The sequence below is a fragment of the Chiloscyllium plagiosum genome, unplaced genomic scaffold (assembly GCF_037043375.1).
Source record: "Chiloscyllium plagiosum isolate Xiang-an unplaced genomic scaffold, Cpla_swu_hap1 HiC_scaffold_17, whole genome shotgun sequence".
Lineage (NCBI taxonomy): Eukaryota > Metazoa > Chordata > Chondrichthyes > Orectolobiformes > Hemiscylliidae > Chiloscyllium > Chiloscyllium plagiosum.
The window spans coordinates 68,044,035-68,067,884 of record NW_028270155.1 but is presented as its reverse complement, the minus strand read 5'-3'; the positions used below and the strand labels follow the sequence as shown (position 1 = coordinate 68,067,884).

At 43.3% G+C, this 23,850-nt stretch overlaps 1 protein-coding gene across 3 annotated transcripts in view; it reads left to right on the top strand.

The window, feature by feature from the left end:
* Positions 1–23,850, top strand: part of LOC122558555 (diacylglycerol O-acyltransferase 1-like) — a 177,894-nt gene that overhangs the window by 18,771 nt on the left and 135,273 nt on the right. The window contains exon 4 of one of the 3 annotated variants that reach the window (XM_087996050.1): positions 5,541–5,626. The exons of the other annotated variants lie outside the window; for them this stretch is intronic. Within the exon in view, the coding sequence (XP_087852176.1) occupies positions 5,541–5,626 (86 nt within the window). The remainder of the gene's footprint in view (positions 1–5,540; positions 5,627–23,850) is intronic. 3 annotated transcript variants of the gene reach the window in all.

Genomic DNA, 23,850 nt, shown 5'->3' with positions numbered 1-23,850 from the left:
TACAGGGCACGTATGCTGCTATATAGTCAAAGTACGGGACTAGGACTGGAGAACCTTGGGTGTTAAGGGACATGAAGGTTAGGACTAAGAAATAAAAGAGGAACTTCTGGCAGATATTGAGAGTTTAATGCAGAGTACGAAAGGTGCAGAGGGAAATTAAAAGAAATTTAAGAAAACGAAGAGAATGCATAAAAAAAGTAGAAATGGTAGAAAAAAGGAAAGCCTGAAGTGTTTTTAAAAGTATATACCAAGAGAATAACTAGGGAAAGAGTAGGGCTGATTAAGGATAGAGGTAATCAATGCATGGACCTGGAAGACATGGACACCAAAGCTCTGCATTGGTCTTCACAACGGAATTGGACAGCACAGATTTAGACATCAGGGTTAGTAGCCTTAAATGTGAATAAAGCTGCTGGCCTGGGTGAGATGTATCCCAAGCTGTTGAGGGAGACTAGAGAAGATAGCCGGAGCCCTATCACTAATTTCAAATCATCTCTGCCCACAGGTGACTGGAGGACTGCTACTGTTCCATTATTTGAAAAAGGGAGGAAGAGATAGATCAGGAAATTGCATGTTAGTCTAACCTCAGTAGTGGGCAAGTTATTAGAAAGAATTCTGAGGCATAGAATATATCTGTACTTGGAGATACATGGACTAATCAGAGATGGTGACCATGGATTTGTTTAAGGGGTGGCTATATTTGACAAACTTGATCAATTTCTTTGAGGAGGAAACCAGGAGTATTTATCAAGGCAATGCATTTGATGTGGTCAATATGGACTTTAGGAGAAAGTGAGGACTGCAGATGCTGGAGATCAGAGCTGAAAATGTGTTGCTGGAAAAGCGCAGCAGGTCAGGCAGCATCCAAGGAGCAGGAGAATCGACATTTCAAGCATGAGCCCTTCTTCAGGAATCCTGAAGAAGGGCTCATGCCCGAAACATCGATTCTCCTGCTCCTTGGATACTGCCTGACCTGCTGCGCTTTTCCATCAACACATTTTCAGCTCAATATGGACTTTAGCAAGACTTTGCATAAGGCACTTCATGTCAGACTGGCCATGAAAGTAATGGTGCATGGGATCCAAGGCAAAATGTCAGATTGCTTCCTGACTCTCAAACAATTTTGGATCCAAAGAGTGGTAATAAAGCAACGTTCCTGTGACGAGAAAAGTCTTTCCTAAGGCTTGATGCCCTTGCTATTTGTGATGCACATTAATGATTTGGCTTTGAATGTAGGGGTTGTGATTAAGGAGTTTACAAGTAATATGAAAATTCGTATGATGGCAAATAGTGAGGAAGGCACCTGTGAAAGGCAGTAGGATGTCAACACACTGGTCAGCTGGGCAAGCAGTAACAAATGGACTTTAAACCTTCTTTTATGAGATGTAAGTCTAGAGACCAGAAACCTGCCATTGATCTATTTTAGATTCCATTTGGCAATGTACATCCAGTTGACATCTTGCAACATTTGGTATAACATGTTAGCTTCGTGTAATTTAGCACATTAGCTTCAGACTGCTCAACAGTAAAGAGGATGCCTTTACTTGAGGAGAGATGTAGTTGCTTTGGAGGCCATTCAGAGGAGCCTCACTACGTTTATTCCAGTGATGAAGGGTTTGTCTTATGAAGAGAGATTGAGCAGTTTAGGCCTACACTGTCTGGAATTTAGAAGAATGCAAGGTCTAATTGAGATATACAAGATACTAAAAGGAATTGATAAAGTAGACTTTGAGAGGATATTTCTTCAGGCGAGGCAATCTAGAACGAGCGGTTTTAAATCTGCTAACCCTTATGCTAAAACTGAGATGAGGAGAAATTACTTCCGTCAAAATGTTGTGAACCTATGGATTTGTGTGATGGATGCTGAGACTTTGAATAAGTTTGAGGATATTTAACCAGTAATGGGCTGAAGGGTTATGGAGAGTGGGCAAGAGAATACAGTCGAGGCTGAGATGACATCAGCCATGTACATGTTAAATGACAGAACAGGCACAGAGATTGAATTGCCAACTCCTGCTCATGGTTCTTATATTCTAAAAGCTGGTACAGAAAAATTAGTTAGCACTGGAGAAAATTGGAGAGAAGCACTGCATTATGAAGCCTATTGGTTTCTTTGATCGTTGCAGTATCCCTGTCACTATGAGTGATCCTGATCTTCCTCAGTCAGCTTAAATGTCTTCTATTCATAAAAAGTGAGGAACAGGTCCAACACTCCCAATACTCAGTTGTGGGACAGGTTTTCCTGGAATGAGACAAAAGGAGGGATTAAGTATACAAGAGTAGGTAATGACCATAGATATGCTGTAAGGGTTCACATAGTAAGTGAGTAGGAGACACAAATAACAAGAAAGGTTATTATATATGGAGGCTGAGGTGGGTGTGAGGCTTTGAGTGGACATGATGCATATGAGGCTGAGGGTTGTGATTCATCACCTTTCATGATTTTTGTGTGCAGTGGCAAAGTTTGAGTAATGAGCCTGAGTGTCAGCGGGCAGACAGATGGTGCACTTACCCTTTAGGAGCAAAGAAGTTTATTGACTTTCTTGCTACATTGCTGGCCATCCTTTTTGAAGGCATAGCACTGACTCGAGCTTTTATCAATATTCCAGGTGCACTCACTGATGCCTTGTATAGTTGAGCAACACTTCCCTATTTTTATGTTCTATTCCTTTAGCAATCAAAGTAAAAATTCCATTTTCCTTCCTCTGCATTCTAGTTTTCTTTCATTCATGCACAAGGCCACCCAGATCCCTCTGCACCAAGGCATTTTGAAGTTTCTCTCCACTTAGGTAAGTTGTTGCCTTTCTATTCCTCCGATGAAAATGTATCCATGTTAAGCTTCATCTTGGCCCATTCACTCAACCTATCCATATCTACATGTAACTTTCTTATTTCTTCATTGCAATATACTTTCCCATCTATGTCAGTGTCTTTCGCTGAAGTACTTCCTATCCCTTCATCTAAGTCATTATTATAGATTGCAAATAGTTGGGGCCCAAAGCCCCTTTAGCACCCCATTAATTACATTTATCCTGACCCTCTGCTAATAAATTACCTCTAACCCCATGTGATCTTGTGTATTCATCTTTGTATGGTATCTTATCAAATGCCTATTAGAAGTTCAGATATACTACAACAAAGCGGTCAACAAGGTTCCACATGGTAGACTGGTTAATAAGCTTAGATCACATGGGATCCGGTGGAGCTAACCAATTAATACAAAATTGGCTGGAAGGTAGAAGGCAAAGGGTGATGGTAGAGGGTTGCTTCTTGGACCAGAGGCCTGTGATCTTGTATGCTACAAGGATCAGTGTTGGATCCACAGCTTTTCATCATTTATATAAATGATTTGGATGTGAATATAGGAGGCATGGTTAGTAAATTTGCAGATGACACCAAAATAGGTGGCGTTGTGGACAGTGAAGAAGATTATTTAGAGGACCTTGATCAGATGGCCCAATGGGCTGAGGAATGCCAGGTGGAGTTTAATTTAGATAAATGTGAGGTATTGCACTTTGGTAAGGCAAATTAGGGCAGAATTTATGTAGTTAATGGTAAAGTCATGGGAAGTGTTGACAAACACTTCTCAGGGGTCCAGGTGTACAGTTCCTTGAAAGCGGAGTTGCAGGTAGAGAGGTGGTAAAAAAAAGTTTGACATTTTTGCTCTCATTGGTCAGAACATTGAGTGTAGCGGTTGGGACGTTACAATGTAGCTATACAATACATTGGTGAGGCCACTTTTAACATACTGTGTACAGTTCTTATCGCCCATCTATAGAAAGGATGTTGTCAAACTTGAGAGGATGCAGAAAAGATTTACCGGGACTGGAGGGTTTGAGTTTCAGAGAGACTGAATAGGGTGGGGCTTCTTTCAGGAGTATCTGAGGCTGAGGAGTTTATAAAATAACAAGGGGCATGAATAAAGTGAATAGCGAAGGTGTTTTTTTTTCTAGGGGGCATAGGTTTAAGGTGAGAAAGGAAAGATTTAAAAAGGACTCGGGTAACTTTTTCATGCAGAAAGTGGTGGCGGCGGGTACAATTACAACATTGTAAAGGCATCTGGATGGGTGTATGAATAGGAAGGTTTAGAGGGATATGGACCAAATGTTTGGGGTGTCTGGTCGGAGTAGATGAGTTGGACTGAGGGGTCTGTTTCTGTGATGCATGACTATGACTCCATGGCACTGTGCAATGTTATTGCACTGTCTCAATAACTTCTGCTTTTTCCCCAGTGGTCATTAGGACATGTTATGTATAGATACTTAAAAATGGGATCACCCAAAGATATCAAGTGTATAAACAGATAACTAGACATTTATTCTGCAACAGAAAAGATCATGAACTACAAAAACAACAAGTTCTGTGTGTCTTTTGCATTAAGCAGGAACCATGTGCCATATGCCGGCAAATTCCTCAATTAAAGGAAGTTCAAACCCAGATAATTTAACCTAGATGCTAGTTTCATTGAGGTTCTGTCTGGCTTCTCACTTTCAACGAAGCATTGCTCTTTCATGCTGTCTTAAATAATTCACCTCATTGATGTCTTGATCCTCATCCTCAAAAATTTACTGTTGATACCCCTTTCTTATTGATCCAGGATCACTACCACCACTCCCATTCCCCAAACACTCTTGACTCTACTTTTGAAGGACCCAGGGTGCCAGAATGATGAAACATTTTCTTTTCAGTGCTCCCCATCACCACTAGCTGCCTGCCTCTCCTGGGCTAAAAGACAAGATAAACATGGAGCCTGTATACCTCTAACTCAGCTAGATGTGGAACAAGGGTGTTTTAGAAACAGTAGAGAAATGAGTTGAGCAGTCTTTCCCCATTGGTTATACTTAAAGTAAGATGCAAATTATATATTTTACTGATGAAATTCTTCCACTTGACTGCTTATTGGAAAAACAGTGGGAAATGGAAACTCCTCTGTGACTAAGCAGCCATAATTTTCTTTTGTATTAAACTGTGTTTGTGGCATTTCTTACAGAACAGGACCTTTGTCAATCTAAGTTTCAAATTAATCTTTGTACTAAGGAATTTGCAAATTGGCTTTTTTCAATTCTCAGAGACTTTTCAAACTGCCTTGTTAATTCAAATAGGTTCATGTATTTTGAAGGAGGTTTCCCAGGAAAGAATTATAAAGACTCCTGGGTTTTGAAGATCTCATGCAGATTTGAATTGTACCTGTTATTTAAATATAAACTGAATCAGTCATTGTACTGTTTAATTTTAAACTATTGTTTTCTTCAGGCTTTATTTGATTAAATTTGTAAAATACAATCGATAAAAGCTTAATAATTTGAATTGCAGTCATTTTATATCCCCAAAACTCTTGTTTTCTATGAATGGAATTAAAGAACAAACATCAAAGCAAAAATATAGGGCATGCATCCCATTATGTCACCCATATTTCCTTTCCTCTTTGTTGCAGTTGGTGTACAACCCAATAAATTTTATATCGCAACTTTCTCATTCTGCACAGTGTTTAGTTTATACGTTCAAATGTAATATTACCGATAACTAAAGTATCTTCACAGGTATGGACTCCTCGTGGATCCTGTTCAGATTATAGCATTTGCCTTTAGTGATCCCAACATGTGGCCTGGTTCATATTTGATTATTGGTGAGTGACAGCATGTAAATAAAAAAAATAAAGACTACAGATACTCAATACAATTTTTGTTTCATTAGATTTACATTTTGTCAACCTTTTGGATTTCATCCTCATAAATAGATTTAAAAATTTGTTCTGCGCGTTAATAACTTGTTTTATGAAAAATATCACCGATTATGTAGCTTGTATTTATGTTTGAACTAATAGAACAATGAAATAAAATTCCAGACAATCGTTTAGTTAATCTGTATTACCTATAATATTGTTTCTGGGAGTGGACAGTTAAAATAGAGATAATAGGAAAATTGTCTTTCCTGGGTGGAACTCTCAGAGGGGGTGAGCAGCTTTGGGGTTATGGATGGGCACAATGGGAATGATGAACAATCTCCTCCAAGATAATTTAGTGTTCATCCAAGAGCTTTACGAAGTTAGCAAAGAGACTTTGCAAGTGGAAAGAAAGATCAGATTGTGAAATAGTCATCATCAGGACCACATGGCAAGAGAGGTCAAATCATGTGACAGTTATAAGCAATTGTGTGTCAGCTATAATGTGTGACCAGTTTATGGCATGGTAAACAATCGGGACAAAGGGAGATAAATTGCATTTGACTTCTCACTTTTCAGGAACAAGGAGACCATTAATGCCAGGGAGAGGCCTAAGTTAGGAGGGTTGTTGCCAACTTCAAAATGTCACTTAGTAAAGAGGATGCCTTGGTCGAGCAGAAATTCCAGTTGGTGGCAGACTGCCAGGTTGGACTAACCAGCCAGTAAAGAGAGAGTGGCTCCAATCTAGTATTGAAATATTGGCACATTCAAGACATGCATGATCTGTGGCTTCCTAATATATTGAGATTCTCCTTAATATAAGAACATAACAACACGTTGCTAAGAGACTGGTGTGGGAAAGAAGGATTCCATTTCATGGGACATTGGTGTCAGGTTTGGAAATGGAGGGATCTGTACCGATGGGATGGTCTCCACCTGAACCGATCTGGAACCAGTGTTCTGGCGAAAAGGACAAATGGGATGGTCACTAGAACTTTAAACTTGAATCGGAGGGAAGGGAAAGGTAAAGCAACAGAGAGTACGGAGTCAAGTAGAAAGACAAGCAGCAGGTTAGCATGTGAGCAGGGTTTAAGTTCAAGGCAGGTTAGGAATGAAGCAAAAAGGAATGATAACTTAGGACATATTTCTAGAGATGTTGGAAATCATGAGGATAAGAAAATTAGCATTAAGGCGCTATATCTAAATGCTCGTAGTATTCGTAACAACACAAATGAATTAACTGCACAAATCATCGTGAATGATTGTGATGTAGTAGGCATCACAGAGACGTGGTTGTAGGGGATTCAGGACTGGCAATTAAACATTCAAGGATTCACAACTTACCGAAAAGACAGGCAGATGGGCAGAACGGGCGCCGTTGCCTTGTTAGTTAAGAATGAGATTAAATCTATGGCACTGAATGACATAGTGTCAAATGATGTGGAGTCTGTGTGGGTGGAGTTGAGGAACCACAAAGGCAAAAAAAAACATAATGGGAGTTATGTCCAGACCCCCAGCAACAGTCAGGACCAGGGACGCAAGATGTACCAGGAAATAGATTGGGCCTGTCAGAAGGCAAGGTCACGGTGATCATGAGGGACTTTAGCATGCAGGTGGACGGGGTGAATAATGTTGCCAGTGGATCCAAAGAAAGGGAATTCATGGAATGCTTACAGGATAGCTTTTTGGAACAGCTTGTGACGGAGCCCACAGGGGAGCAGGCTATTCTGGACTGAGTTCGACATAATGAGCCAGAGGAGGCAGCGATCATAATATAGTAAAATTCAGTCTGCAGTTTGAAAGAGAGGCAAAATCAGACGTAATGGTATTACAGTTAAATAAAGGTAATTATAGGGACATAAGAGAGGAACTGATAAAAATTGACTGGAAGCAGAGACGAGTGGGGAAGACTTTACAGCAACAACAGCAGGAATATTTGGGTGTAATTGAGGACTCAGTACAGAGGTTCATCCCAAAGAAAAGAAAGATTATTTGGGGAGGGGTTAGACAGCCGTGGCTGGCAAAGGAAGTCAGGAAATGTATCAAAGAGAAAGAGAGAGCCTATAAAGTGTCCAAGAGCACTGGGAAATCAGAAGATTGGGAAGACTACAAAAACAAATAGAGAAATATGGAAGGAGAGGATCAAATATGAAGATAAGCTAGCCAGTAATATTAGAAATGACCATAAAAGTTTCTTTTAATACATAAGAAACAAACGAGAGGCAAAAGTACACATTGGGCCACTCCAAATTGATGCTGGAAGGCTAGTGCTGGGAGATAAAGAAATAGCTGAAGAACTTAATAAGTACTTTGTGTCAGTCTTCACAGTGGAAGACATGAGTAATATCCCAACAATTAAGGAGAGTCGGGGGCAGAATTGAGCATGGTAACCATTACAAAAGAGAAAGTGTTAGAAAAGCTAAAAGGTGTAAAAATTGATAAATCTCCTGGCCCTGATAGGCTACATCCTAGAGTTCGAGAGAGGCGGCTGAGGAAATAGCAGAGGCTCTGACTGTGATCTTTCAAAAATCACTGGACTCGGGGAAAGTCCCAGACAATTGGAAAATGGCTTTTGTAACTCCCTTGTTCAAGAAAGGATCAAGACGAAAGATGGAAAATTATAGGCTGATTAGCCTCACCTCGGTTTTAGGTAAAATTCTAGAATCCATCGTTAAGGATGACGTTTCTAAATTCATGGAAGTGCAGGGTTGGATTAGAACAAGTCAGCATAGATTTAGTTAAGGGAGGTCGTGCCTGACAAACCTGTTAGAATTCTTTGAAGGGGTAACAAGTAGGTTAGACCAGTGGATGTTATCTATCCAAAAGGCCTTTGATAAGGTGCCTCATGGGAGGCTGCTGAGTAAGGTGTGGGCCCATGGTGTTCGAGTTGAGCTACTGGCATGGATTGAGAATTGGCTGTCTGACAGAAGGCAGAGAGTTTGGATAAAAGGTTCTTTTTCAGAATGGCAGCTGGTGATAAGTGGGGTCCCGCAGGGTTCAGTGCTGGGGTTGCAGCTGTTCACTTTATACATTAATGATCTGGATGAAGGGACTGGGGGCATTCTGGCAAAGTTCACCGATGATACGAAGTTAGGTGGACAGGCAGGTAGTACTGAGGAGGTGGGGAGGCTGCAGAAAGATTTTAGACAGTTAGGAGAGTGGTCCAGGAAATGGATGATGAAATTTAATGTGAGCAAATGCGAGATCTTGCAATTTGGAAAAAAGAACACAGTCATGGACTAATTTATAAATGATGAAAAAATTCATAAAGCCAAAGTACAAAGAAATCTGGGAGTGCTAGTCCAGGATTTTCGCAAGGTTGATTTGCAGGTTGAGTCTGTGATTAAGAAAGCAAATGTAATGTTATCATATATCTCAAGGGGATTGGAATATAATAGCAGCGACGTGCTTCAGAGACTTTATAAAGCTCTAGTTAGGCCCCATTTAGAATACTGTGTCCAATTTTGGCCCCACATCTCAGGACGGATGTACTGGCATTGGAGTCTCTCAAGCGGAGATTCACACAGATGAACCCTGGAATGGTAGCGGAACATATGATGATCGGCTGAGGATCCTGGGATTGTATTCTTTAGAGTTTCGAAGGTTGAGGGGCGATCTAATAGAAACTTACAAGATAATGCATGGCTTAGAAAGGGTGGATGCTGGGAGGGTGTTTCCGTTAGGCGGGGAGACGAGGACCCGTTGGTACAGCCTTAAAGTTAGCGGGGGTCAATTTAGAACGGAAATGAGGAGACATTTCTTCAGCCACAGAGTGGTAAGCCTGTGGAATTAATTGCCACGGAGCGCAGTGGAGGCCAGGACGTTGGGTGTCTTCAAGGCAGAGATTGATTAATTCTTGATTTCACAAGGAATTAAGGAGAGTGGGAGTAAGTGAAATTGAAGCATCCATCAGCCATGATTAAATGGCAGAGTGGACTCGATGGGTTGAATGGCCTTGCTTTCGCTCCTATGTCTTATGTTCTTATAAGGCATAGGAGCAGAAATTAGGCCATTCGACCCATCGAGTCTGCTCTGCTATTCAATTGTGGATGATAGGTTTTTCAGCCCCATTTGCCTGCTTTCTTCCCATGACCTTTGATCCCCATGGCAATCAAGAGCGTATCTATCTTGTTTTAAATATACTCAATTGACCTTGCCCCAAAAACCTTCTGTGGCAGTGAATTCCACAGATTCACCACTGTCAGGCTGAAGAAGTTTCTCCTTATCTCTGTTTTAAAGGGTCTTCCCTTTACTTCTTAGGCTGTGCCCTCCACTCCTCATCTCTTCTGCCAATGGAAACATCTTCCCATTGTCCACTTTGTCAAGGCCATTCAGTATTCTGTAAGTTTCAATCAGATTCCCCTCAACCCACCAATCTTTCTAAACTCCAATAAGTATAGTCCCAGAGTCTTCAAATGTTCCTCATATTTTAAGCCTTTCATTCCTGGGATCATTCTCGAGAACCTCCTCTGGACCCACTCTGGGGCCAATACATCCTTCCCGAGGTATGGGGCCCAAAATTGCTCACTGTACTCCAAATGTGGTCTGACCAGAGCCTTATAAAGCCTCAGAAGTACCTCCCTGCTTTTATATTCTCTCCTCCTGAGATGAATGATAACATTGTATTTGCTTTCCTAACTACCGACTCAACCTGCAAATTTACCTTGAGAGAAACCTGGACTATGACTCCTAAGTCCCTTTGCACTTCACATTTCTGAATTTTCTCCCCATTTAGAAAATGGTCCATGCCTCTCTTCTTCCTACCAAAATGCATGCCCTCACACTTTCAGCTTCCACGTCTTTGCCCATTCTTCTAACCTGTTTAAAACCTTATGCAGTCTCCTGCCTCTTCAATACTACCTGCCCCTCCACCTATCTTTATGTCGTCTGCAAACTTAGCCAGAATGCCCTCAGTTCCTTCATTCAGACCATTATTGTGTAAAGTGAAAAGTTGAGGTCCCAACACTGAGTCTTGTGGAACACCAGTAGTCATTAGCTTCCGTCCTGAGAAGGACCCTTTTATCTCTACTCCTCTGCCTTCTTCCAGACAGCCAATCTTCTATCCATGCCAGTTCCTTGCCTCCAACACTATGGGCCCTTACCTTGCTCAGCAGCCTCCTATGCAGCACCTTATCAAAGGCCTTCTGGAATCCAGATAAATAACGTCCATTGGCTGTCCTTGGTCTAACCTATTCGTTACCTCCTAAAAGAATTATAACAGATTTGTCAGGCATGACCTCCCCTTAATGAAACCATGCTGACTTTACCCTATTTTACCATACACTTCCAAGTATTCAGAAATCTCATCCTTCACAATGGACTCCCAAATCTTACCAACTACTGAGGTCAGGCTAATTGGCCTGTAATTTTCCATTGTTTGCCTTACTCCCTTCTTAAACGGGGGAGGGGGGGGGGGGTTACATTAGCGATTTTCCAGTTCTCTAGGACTCTCCCTGTCTTCTGTGATAACTGAAAGATCATTACTAAAGCCTCCACTATCTCTTCAGCTATCTCCTTCAGAATTCTAGGGTCCAGATGATTTACCCACTTTCAGACTTTTTAGTCTTTTTTTATCACCTTCTTGGTGATGGCCATCGTATTCATCGCTGCCCCCGACTCTTGAATTTTTGGGCTATTACTCATGTCTTCCACTGAGAAGACTAGCACGAAGTACTTATTCAGTTTCTCAGCCATTTCTTTGTTCCCCATGACTACTTCCCCAGCATCTTTCTTCAGTGGCCCAGTGTCCATTTTTGCCTCTCTTTTGCTCTTTATATATCTAAAGAACCTCTTGCAATCTTTCCTAATATGACTGGATAGCTTATCCTCATATTTAATCTTCTCCCTCCTTATTACTTTATTTGTTGTCTTCTATTGGTCTTTGCAGGCTTCCCAATCCTCTAGCTTTCCACTGCCCTTCACCACACTATATGCGTTCTCTTTTGCTTTTATGCTGTCCCTGACTTCCCTGGTTAGCCACGGTTGCCTCATCCTCCCTTTAGTACGCTTCTTTTTCCCATCTATCGTGTTCTCCACTGCAGGGCATTGCCATAGGCCAAGAAAGCTAAAACCCGTAGCAAAAGCTGATAAATTCACCTCAACAAAGGGAAACAACACTCACCTTAATCTACCACTCTCCCATTGTTTCACAACTTAGTTACATCATTGTCAATTTGGAGGGTTCATGTATAGAAATGGGGGCACATGTTGACAATCATTTCATCAAACATGTCCCAGCAACTGAGGGAGACTGTGTTACTTAAAGTTCCAGTGAGTGGAAATACTGCAGGAGTTAGGTATATGTTGAGTGGTAGATGAATAACAAGCCTCTGGTTTCAGCCCCAATAAGTATTTCCAGGGTGAGTGAATGCTCCTCATCAACTGTCAATGACACTGGAGCTCCCAATAGATGAGGTAGAGGAAGATGTAACTGCCTTAGTACAGGGGACTTCATTACCCCACACAAGTCCTTGATCCTCCAGAGAATATCCATCAAGGCTGTTGCATGCAACACTGCATCTCTCTCAGCCTGCCTGCCTCATTATCAACTGTTGATGTTGGGTCACACCAAGGGATAATGAGCATAAATAAAAACTTTTAAGGGCAAAATGGTAGCACGGATGTTGAGATACAATAAATGTATGCACATAATTATACATTACATTTCATGTTATATTTTGTTCACTTGATTACTGTGTGCATCATGTGCTTTTTTTGTGACATCCTCAGAGCCAGTATTGTACTTGATAATTCATTATTGATAATCTTTACTGAATATGCTTGAGGTCATCTCACCTGCATAGACAACAACATAGTGGTGTGTGAGAAGTCAGGCTTAATTGAATGATAACATGTATGGTGTGATTTGTATTCTCAAAGTTGTGTGACTCAGCTGCACATGCAACATCTTCTAGCATCCCCATAAATAACTTGGCAAGCTGATTGACCATTGATGAGCGCAAGAAGTGTAGTGCTGTTCATAGCATTTACACTGTGGACAAGGAGCAGAGAGGTGGCTTAAGCTGACTTAATAATTTGAATTGCTGAAAATGTGTTGCTGGAAAAGCGCAGCAGGTCAGGCAGCATCCAAGGAACAGGAGAATCGACGTTTCGGGCATAAGCCCTTCTTCAGGAATGAGGAAAGTGTGTCCAGCAGGCTAAGATAAAAGGTAGGGAGGAGGGACTTGGGGGAGGGGCATTGGAAATGCGATAGGTGGAGGGAGATCAAGGTGAGGGTGATAGGCCGGAGTGGGGTGGGGGCGGAGAGGTCAGGAAGAAGATTGCAGGTTAGGAAGGCGCTGAGTTCGAGGGATTTGACTGAGACAGGGTGGGGGGAGGGGAAATGAGGAAACTGGAGAAATCTGAGTTCATCCCTTGTGGTTGGAGAGTTCCCAGGCAGAAGATGAGGCGCTCTTCCTCCAACCGTTGTGTTGCCATGGTCTGGCGATGGAGGAGTCCAAGGACCTGCATGTTCTTGGTGGAGTGGGAGGGGGAGTTGAAGTGTTGAGCCACAGGTGGTTGGGTTGGTTGGTCTGGGTGTCCCAGAGGTGTTCTTTGAAACGTTCCGCAAGTAGGCGGCCTGTCTCCCCAATATAGAGGAGGCCACATCGGGTGCAGCGGATGCAATAGATGATGTGTGTGAAGGTGTAGGTGAATTTGTGGTGGATATGGAAGTGTCCTTGGGGCCTTGGAGGGAAGTAAGGGGGGAGGTGTGGGCGCAAGTTTTGCATTTCTTGCAGTTGCAGGGGAAGGTGCCAGGAGTGGAGGTTGGGTTGATGGAGGGTGTGGACCTGACAAGGGAGTCACGGAGGGAATGGTCTTTTCGGAACGCTGATAGGGGAGGGGAGGGGAATATATCCCTGGTGGTGGGGTCCGTTTGGAGGTGGCGGAAATGATGGTGGATGATACGCTCTACATGGAGGTTGGTGGGGTGGTAGGTGAGGACCAGTGGGGTTCTGTCCTGGTGGCGGTTGGAGGGGCGGAGCTCAAGGGTGGAGGAGCAGGAAGTGGAAGAGATGCGGTGGAGAGCATCGTCGACCACGTCGGGGGGGAAATTGCGGTCCTTGAAGAAGGAGGCCATATGGGTTGTACGGTTTTGGAACTGGTCCTCCTGGGAGCAGATGCGGCGGAGACGAAGGAATTGGGAATATGGGATGGTGAATTTACAGGGGGCAGGGTGGGAGGAGGTGTAGTCTAGGTAGCTGTGGGAGTCGGTCGGTTTATAGAAAATGTCTGTGTTGATTCGGTCGCCTGAGATAGAAATGGAAAGGTCTAGGAAGGGGAGGGAGGAGTCTGAGATGGTCCAGGTGAATTTGAGGTCGGGGTGGAAGGTGTTGGTAAAGTGAAAGAACTGTTCGTAAAGTGGATGAACTGTTCAACCTCCTCGTGGGAATATGAGGCAGCGCCGATACAGTCATCGATGTAGCGGAGGAAAAGGTGGGGGGGGTGGTACCAGTGTAGCTGCGGAAGATGGACTGTTCCACATATCCTACGAAGAGGCAGGCATAGCTGGGGCCCATGCGGGTGCCCATGGCTACTCCTTTGGTTTGGAGGAAGTGGGAGGATTGGAAAGAGAAGTTGTTCAGGGTGAGGACCAGGTCAGCCAGTCGAAGGAGGGTGTCAGTGGAAGGGTACTGGTTGATACGGCGGGAAAGGAAGAAGCGGAGGGCTTTGAGTCCTTCGTGCACACCCGTTAATAATTTGAATGTTGATGCACGTTAGGGTAAAGACCTTTGCTATTCATCTTATCTATGCCCCTTATGATTTTATAAACCTCTATAAACTCACCCTTCAACCTCCTACGCTGCAGAGTCCCAGCCTATCCAGTCTGTTTTTATAACTCAAACCCTCCATTCCCAGAAACATCCTGATAATACTTTTCTGAGCCCTCTCCAGTTTAATAATATTATTTCCCAAGAGTATGTCAGGTTTTGCACCTTCTCTAGTAGGTGCATCCACATAGTGAATCAGAAAATTTTCTTGTGCACACTTAACAAATTCCTGTCCATCCAAGCCCTTAACACTATGACAGTCCCAGTCTATGTTTGGAAAATTAAAATCCCTTACTATAACCACTCCATTATTCTCACAGATAACTGAGATCTCCTTACAAATGTGTTTCTCAATTTCTGGCTTACTATTGGACAGGGGTCTATGGTACAATCTCAGTAAGGTGAACATCCCTTTCTTACTTCTGTATTTCACCCAAGTAACTTGCCTGGATATATTCCCAGGAATAGTGAGGTCTGCAGATGCTGGAGATTAGAGTTGAGTGTGTGTTGCTGGAAAAGCACAGCAGGTCAGGCAGCATCTGATGAGTAGGAAAATCGACACTTTGGGCTGGAGCCCTTCATCAGGAATTTTCCTAATGAAAGGCTCTGGCCCGAAACATCGATTTTCCATATTCCCAGGAGTATCCTTCCTAAATACAGCAATAATATTATCCTTAATCTAAAACACCACTCCCCCTCCTCTCTCGCTCCCCTTTCTATTCTTCATGGAGCATCAATAACCTAGAACATTAAGCTGCCAGAGCTGTCAATCCATGAGTCACGTCTGTCATTGCTGTGATCTCCCAGTCCCATGTTCCCAACCATGACCTGAGTTCATCTGCCTTACCATTGAAATAAATGCACTTTAATTTGTCAATCTTACCTTGTTCTGTGCCTTTGTTCCTGCCTATCCTGGCTGTTTGACTTGCTCCTTTTCCCAACTGTATCTGTCTCAGACTGAGATCTTTCCTTCCTATCTCCCTGGGTTCACCCCCCACGGACCTTTACTAGTTTAAATCCTCCTGAGCAGCTCTAGCAAATCTCCCTGCCAGTGTATTAGTCCCCGCCAATTTACGTGCAATACGTCCTTCTTATACAGGTTACTTCTATCCCAAAAGAGATTTCAGTAATCCAAAAATCCTTGCCCCCTGCACCAGCTCTTCAGCCGAGTATTTAACTGCTCTATCCTCCTATACCTACCCTCACTAGTTTGTGACACAGGGAGAAGTCCAGATATTACTACCCTCGAGGACCTCCTTTTTAAATTCCTGTCTAACTTCCTATATTTTTCCTCAGAATCTCATCCTAATCTCTTCCTATGTCTTTAGTTCCAATGTGTACAAAAACCTGCTGCTGGTCCCCCTTGCCTTTGAGAATATTCTGCACCCTCTGCAAAATATCCTTGATCCTGCCACCAGGGAGGCAACACACCATTCTGGTGTCTCACTGTCGGCCTCAAAAATGCCTGTCTGTGCCTTTGGCTAGAGAGTTCTCTATCACAATCGATTGCTTAGAACCTGGTCCTTATTACATTAGAGCCAATTTCGGTACCAGAAGCCTGGCTGTCAGTGTTACATTTCCCCTGAGAGTTCATCACCCCCTACATTTTCCAAAACAGCATATTTGTTTGAAATGGGGTTAGCCACAGGAGACTCTTTCACTATCTGCCTCCCTCTTCTACCTTTCCTGAAGGTCACCCATCTACCTGACTGTATCTTTGATTTATCTTTCTTCCTGTAACTGTCACTAATTACAACCTCTAGCTCCTGTAAATTCCTCATCGCCTCTAAACGCTGCTCCAGTCAATCCATGCAATATGATAGGATTCACAACCAAGCACACTTCCTGCACACACAATCATCAGAAACATGGAAACTCTCACTAATCTCCCACATCCAACTGGAAGAGCACACCACTCTACTTCTTTGCGCCTTAACAATCTACAGACCCAGAAAATAGCATAGTCTTACTCCTCTAAAAACATTCCTCCAGGCTAACTTAATATCTATGTTTTATATTTTTAAACTTTAATCAAGGAACAGATCTCAATAAAAATCAAAAAGAACCCACTCCAGTCACTATTATAGATTAAGGTCTTTGCTATTCACCTTATTTATGCCCCTCATGATTTTAAAAACCTCTATAAGGTCACCTTTGAACCTTGTATGCTCCATTGAAAAGAGTCCCTGCCTATACAGCCGATTTGTTTAACTCAAGCCCTCCATTCCCAGAAACATCCCGGTAAAACTTCTCTGAAACCGCTCCAGTTTAATAATATCCTGAGGTGTCAGTTGGGGAGTACTTTTGGGCCAGTGACCATAATTCTATTAGTTTGAAAATAGTGATGGAAAAGGGCAGACTGGATCTAAAAGTTGAAGTTCTAAACTGGGGGAAGGCCAATTTTGACAACATTAGGTAAGAACTTACAAAAGTTGACTGTGGATGGATGTTTGCAGGTAAAGGGATGGCTGAAAAATGGGGAGCATTCCAAAATGAGCTAACGAGAATCCAGAGACAGTATGTTCCTTGCCAGCTATTTGTATACAGAACTGGTTCAAAGGTAGAAGACATGGTGGTGGTGGAAGGTTGCTTTTCAGACTGGGAGCCTGTGATAAGGATTGGTGCTGGATCTACTGCTTTTTGTCATTTATGTCAATGGTTTGGATGTGAACATGAGAGGTATGGTTAGTAACTTTGCACTTAACACTAAAATTGGAGGTGTAGGGGACAGTGAAGAAGGTTACCTCAGAGTGGAATGGGGAACTTGATCACATGGGTGAATGGGCTGAGGAGTGGCAGATGCAGTTAAATGTAGATAAATGTGAGGTGCTGTATTTTGGAAAAGCAAATCAGAGCAAATCTTTTACACTTAATGGTAAGGTCCTGGGGAGTGTTGATGAACAAGCAGACTTAGGTGTGTAGGAGCATAGTTCCTTGAAAAGAGAGTTGCAGTTACATAGGATTTTGAAGAAGGCATTTGCTATGCTTTCCTTTATTGGTTAGTGCATTGAGTATTGGAGTTGGGAGGTCATGCTGTAGCTGTACAGGATATTAGTTCGGCCACTTTTGGAATATTGCATGCAGTTCTAGTCTCCCTCCTATAGGAAAGATGTTGTGAAACTTGAAAGGGTTCAGAAAAGATTTATGAGGATGTTGCCAGGGTTGGAGGGTTTGAGCATTAGGGAGAGGCTGAATACAGTGGGGCTATTTTCTATGAGCATCGGAGGCTGAGTGGTAACCTTCTAGAGTTTTATACAATCATGAGGGACATGGATAGGGTAAATAGGCAAGGTCTTTTCCCTGGGTTGGGGGAGACCAAAACTGGAGGGCATAGGTTGAAGATGAAAGGGGAAAGATATGAAAGGGACCTAAAGGGCAACTTCTTCACGCAGAGGGTGATTAGTGTATGGAATGAGCTGCCAGAAGATATGGTGGCGGCTGATACGATTATAAAATTTAAAAGGCATCTGGATGGATATATGAATAGGAAGGGTTTGGAGGATTATTGTCCAAATGGGAAATGGGAATAGATTCATATAGGATATTTGGTCAGCATGGATGAGTTGGACCCAAGTTTCATTCTATATATCTCCATGACTCTCATATTGTGACTAGCACGGCGCACAGTAATCCAGAAAAGGCCTCGCCAACATCCTGTACAACTTCAACATGACATCCAACTCCTTTACTTGGAAGTCTGAGCACTGAAGACAAGCATGATAAATGCCTTCTTAACCACCCTGTCTGCCTGTGACCCAATTTCAAGGAATTATGCATCTGAACCCCTAGGTTTCTCTGTTCTACAACACTATCCAGAGCCCAAAAAATTGATTTTTAAGCCCTCCCTGTAGTGATTGTAATGAGGTCAGCCAGGTAGACCTCATAGAATATGCATTCCCTGATTGGGGCTGCTAATCTGATCCAATCAGGGAGCCCTGGAAAATGCAGCAAGTGGAGGGTTTCAGATACCTTACCAATCTGTCTGAGCTTTGGGAACACCACTGGAGTGTAGCCAATTGCATTACCTCGTTCACTACCTGTCCTGAGCAGAGGGACTCTAGGTTGGCCCAAAGCAAAACCCCAAAACAAAGTCAAGCCTCGGCCAAATGGTTAAAACTCTCTTCAAGAGGACCCGGCAAGATGGTGGCGATTCTGTAGAACTGCTTTGGACAGCTCTGCCTAACAGTCAAGGCATACCGGTGTTTTTTGCCATCCCTGGCCAACTTATGTGGTGGAATTATTGATTTAAAACCTTAGAGAACACATATTTGTTAATATTTGGGAGTGGGAAGGATGCCAAAGGGAAAAGGAGCAAGCAAACAGCAGCAGGGAGGACACTCCCCTGAAGCACCTACCATACCAGAGACTGCAGCAGCAGCAGCCTCTCCTAAACCCCCTGGGGACCTGACAGACTCACAGGAATTGGCTGCGGCGATGAAGAGACTTACCTTGAAAGTTGGGGCTGTGATTGAGGAAATCCATGGGGAGATTCGTGCCCAGGTCCAAACTATCGCATCCATGCTGCAGAAGCATGAGCAGGAGACCCAGGGCCTCGGGGAGAGGCTGGAGGAGGTGGAGGGTCGAACTAAAGACTCGGAAGCTGTGATGGAATGCTCATCCAGTCGGATACATGTGCTGGAACGAGAGGTGCTGGCCTTGCGAAACCATATCGACGACCTCAAAAATCAAGGTCGGAGGATAAATCTCCGAATTGTCGGGCTCCCTGAAGGTGAGTAGCCAGTCAGCTTCTTTCAAAGCTGGCTGCCAAAAAGTTTGGGCTTTCACATAGAGTCCAGCAGGCTTCAGATTGAAAGGGCTTATCGAATTACAGTGTACAGGTCAGGCCCAGTACAGTGCCCCTGCTTGGTCCTAGTGCACTTCCATTCATATAAGAACAAGCAAAAAGTCATAGAAGCTGTTAGATCCCTGGAAAAAGATCTGCAGGCACTGCTGTACAAGGGGTCAAAAATCATGTTTTTCCAGGATTTCTCTGCAGCTGTAATTCGAAAGAGGAAGTCCTTCGATGAAGTTAAAAAGAAGCTGAGGAACCTGGGCATCCAATACTCCATAAGATACCCCGCAGTACTTAGTTTCAGCCACGAGGACTCGATTTATATATTTGACTCAGCGGATAAAGCTAAAAACTTTGTGGACGCTTTAAAATAGATGGGTTGGCCTGAAGAATACGGTTAATGTTTGTTCTCTTTTCTATCTTTCCCCATGTTTTCCCTTTTTTCATTTCGTTCTCCCTAATAATTTCCTTTTTGGAAAGGGGGAAAAGATTTTGGAATAAGTTCCTTTTTTTTAATAACTAGATTTTCTGATGGGAAATTTTGTAGATGTTCTTTGCTGTCTCTCCACTTTTGTTTTGTTTGTTCTGCTTCTCTTTTAGTCACAAGTAGGGTGACATGAAGCCAGGGATGGGTGAAGTGCTCCTCATGATTTTGTCTTTTTTTCTGTTAATTTAAGGATCACCTCCTTGTTTTCTTTCTGGCCTAAGGCTGGGGTATTCTCCGGGTTTGAAGGAGTTGTGAAGGAGGGGATGGGTAGGGTCAGTTCCCCCTATGGGCAGGGGGAAGAGTCTTCCATTCAAGATTTTATAGTTGGTTTTCTTTGTAGTTTTTTGGTAGTAATAGTTGTTTATAGTTATGATAGAATAGTTTTTGTATATATAGTTTTTCGATTCTATGAGTCTTTATTTACTTATGTTTGGTGCTTTGTAAGCAGGGTTCTCCCTCCAGGGGCTTCAAGGGTGTCTGAAAGGGGATATGGCTAAGTGTCTTATTAAATGGTGCACCTGGAGCATTAAGGGAAGCCATTTGCCTGTTAAAAGGAAAAAAGTGCTTTCTAGCCATAAGAGGAAAAGGGTTGATATCGCTTTGTTGCAGGAAACCTATCTTGATGATGGGGAACACCTGAAATTGCAACAGGGGGTTATGACCGGGTATTCTTTTCATCCTTTACTACTAAAAGTAGGGGAGTGGCGGTACTTATCCAGAAAAATCTTCCGTTCACATTATTAGAGCAGGTGAAAGATGAGCAGGAACGGTTTGTGATACTTAAAGCCCTGATACATGGGGAGGAATATAGCATTTTAAAAGTCTACTGTCCTCCGGCGCATCCCCTCAAATTTTTGATTAGTGCTTTCTCTAAGTTGAGTGCTTTTGGAACATAGCACGTTATTATTATGGGGGGGATTTTAATTGTCTTTTTGATCCGACAGTGGGCAGGATGCCTTGTGGACTCCCAACTATTTCTTCGTAGGCCAAGCAGGTGGTTGACTTATGTGAGGAGTTGGGGCTGGTGGATATTTGGAAATGTCTTCACCCTACCAGTAGGGAATCACCTTTTTTTCAAGCCCACATAAATGTCACACGAGGATTGACCTCTTTCTGGCTCGCTCGGCCCTTCTGGATTCGATTATGGGTTGTAAAATTGGGAATATAGCTATCTCTGATCACTCAACAGTATATTTGGAGGTTAAGGCCAAGAGTGAAGGGCTAGGTTTGCGGCACTGGCGTTTGGACCCTTTTCTCCTTAAAGATTCCAAATTTGTGGAATACTTTTTGAAGGAGTTTCAGGAATTCTTGACTATCAACTCAAGCACGGCTAGTAGTTCTTCTATGCTATGGGAGACTGCAAAGGCCTTTGCTAGGGGATTAGCTATTTCCTATTCAGCTAGCTGGAAATGACAGAAGGAAGAACAGCAGCATCTACTTGAGACGCGTTTGAAAGCTGCAGAGGAGGCACATTTTGCGCAACCTTCAGTGACTAAGCTACAGTGGATCACAGTCCTTCGGGCTGCCTTGAATTCAATACTGAGACAAAACGCAAAGAAAGAACTTGTTTTTGCTAGACAAAGGCTGTTCGAATATGGGGATAGGCCAGGGAAGTATTTAGCGTACCTGACTAGGAAAAAGCATTTTCCCCAATCCATTACTGCAATCAGAGACAGCACCGGGGTCCTTACATACGATGCTAAAAAGATTAATGAGGCTTTTTGGAGCTTTTGCTCTGAATTGTCGGTCTGAAGGTTGCGAAGACAGGAGTGCTAAAATTGAGACCTTTTTTAAGAACCTGGACCTCCCAGGGGAAACCTTAGAACTGCCCTCTCTCCTTAATGCGCCCTTGACAGTTCAGAAAATACAGGAGGCAGCTAGGCAACTTCAGAGTGGGAAAGCGCCTGACCCTCATGGTCTTCCGGGTGAGTTTTATAAGGAGTTCGTAGAGATTCTGTCAGGGCCAATGTTGGAGATGTACAATCACTCCCATATGCATGAATGCCTACCATCATCTTTGAGAGAAGCTAATATTTCCTTAATTCTTAAGAAGGGGAAGGTTCCTGAGGATTGTGCCTCATACAGGCCCATCTCTCTATTAAATTCAGATTTCAAAATTCTGTCCAAGATCCTGGCGCTGAGATTAGAAAGGGTGTTGCCCCATATTATTAAAGAGGACCACACAGGCTTTATAAGGGGCTGTAGGTCTTCTAATAATATTAAAAAGTTGCTGAATGTGGTCCAAGTTTGTCAGCAACGATCAATTCAGGGGTTGGTGATTTCCTTAGATGCAGAGAAAGCATTTGACTGGGTGGAATGGCCATATCTTTTTTATGTCTTAGAACAGTTTGGGTTGGTTGGAGTCTTTGCTAGGTGGATGGAGATTTTATATCGCCATCCTCTGGCCGCAGTCATCACCAACTGGGTGAAGTCTGGGAATTTTCGGATTGGTAGGGGTAGTCGGCAAGGCTGCCCCCTCTCACCGTTGTTGTTTACGTTGGTGATAGAGCCGCTGGCAGAGGCCATTCGTCAGAATGTCCACATAACCACTCTGGAATTGGGTTCAAGGACACACAAGATTACACTGTATGCGGATGATGTCCCTTCTGTTTTTATCAAACCCGATGACCTCCGTACCCCATTTGATACAATGTATCAATTCATTTGGGGCTATTTCAGGATATAAGATTAACTTTGCAAAATCGGAGGCTATGCCTTTGGGGAACCTTAAAGATGTGCAAGAAGTTGAAGGTGACCCTAAGTTCCCTTTTAAGTGGTCATGGGCAGGGTTCCGATACCTAGGCATTTTTATTACCCCCCAAGTTTGATCTGCTATTTTGGACTAACTTTGCTTACTTGCTCAACAATATTAGGCGAGATCTCCAGAGATGGGAGGCTCTTCCAGTTTCATGGCTGGGTCGAATATCTCTCATTAAGATGAATGTTCTTCCTCGTTTGCTTTATCCCATGCGTATGCTCCCTATAATGCTTCCCGGTCAACGCTGCGGAAGCTTATGGGGTGGTTTGGTTCCTTTGCCTGGCATCGTGGGTGGCCCCTCATCAAACTTACTAAATTGCAGTTGCCTCAAGGAGGGGGAGGAGTTGATTTCCCAGACATCAGAAGGTATCAGTTGAGTTCCCTGCTGTCCTTTGTGTGCACATGGGTAGGTAACGACCCACACTCAATATGGCTGGATATTGAGGCCTCCCAAGCAAAGTGCCCTCTTATTAACCTATTGTTCATGGATAAGATGAGGACAGTTATGGACCACTGCCAGAACCACATTGTCATTAGTACAGTCAAGGCTTGGAGGGCGATGCGTCAGAGTGAGGATTGTTTATCCAAGACTTTGCCACTTACACCTATAGTTGGCATGCCAGGGTTCTGACCAGGGATGATGGACTTAGGACTCAAAGTATGGGCAGCGAGAGGAGTTTCTAGTTTGGGAGACTTGTTTGAGGAGGAGGTTATGATGTCTTTTGAGCAACTGAGCTGCAAATACGGGTTACCCAGCAGAGATCTTTTCCGTTTTTTTCAGGTTAGGGATTTCACCCAGAAGAAGACTACGCTTCTCACTAAGCCCTATAAGCCCGATACAGAGAGGTTGTTGCTACGTTCCACAAGCATCCTTTCGGTCAGTGCCCTCTATCGCCTGCTGTGTGGCAGGGCCTGGCAGGATATTAACTGGTTATGTGAGGTCTGGGAGCAAGGGCTAGGAGTGGAGATCTCTTCTGAAACATGGGAGAACATATGGGAGAATACTCGAAAGATCTCAATCTGTAATAGGATGTGTGCTACGCAGTTGAAAGTTCTGCACAGGGCTCATCTGGCACCAGACCGTCTGGCGAAGTTTTAAAAAGGGGCATCTTCAGTGTGCCCCAAATGTAAAATAAGTTTAGGTACTCTTACCCATTGCTTCTGGACATGCCACAGGCTCAGTGTTTACTGGAGCGCTGTGGTGGGAGAGATAGGGAGGGTATTGAGGACTGAAGTCAAAGTAGACCCGATATCTCTCCTCTTAGGTCTACCGAATCTACCATCTTTAGACTGGCATGGGAAGAAACTATTTAATATTCTTGCATACTGTGCACGGAAGAATATTCTGATGAATTACGTGTTTGAGAACCCGCCGGGCTT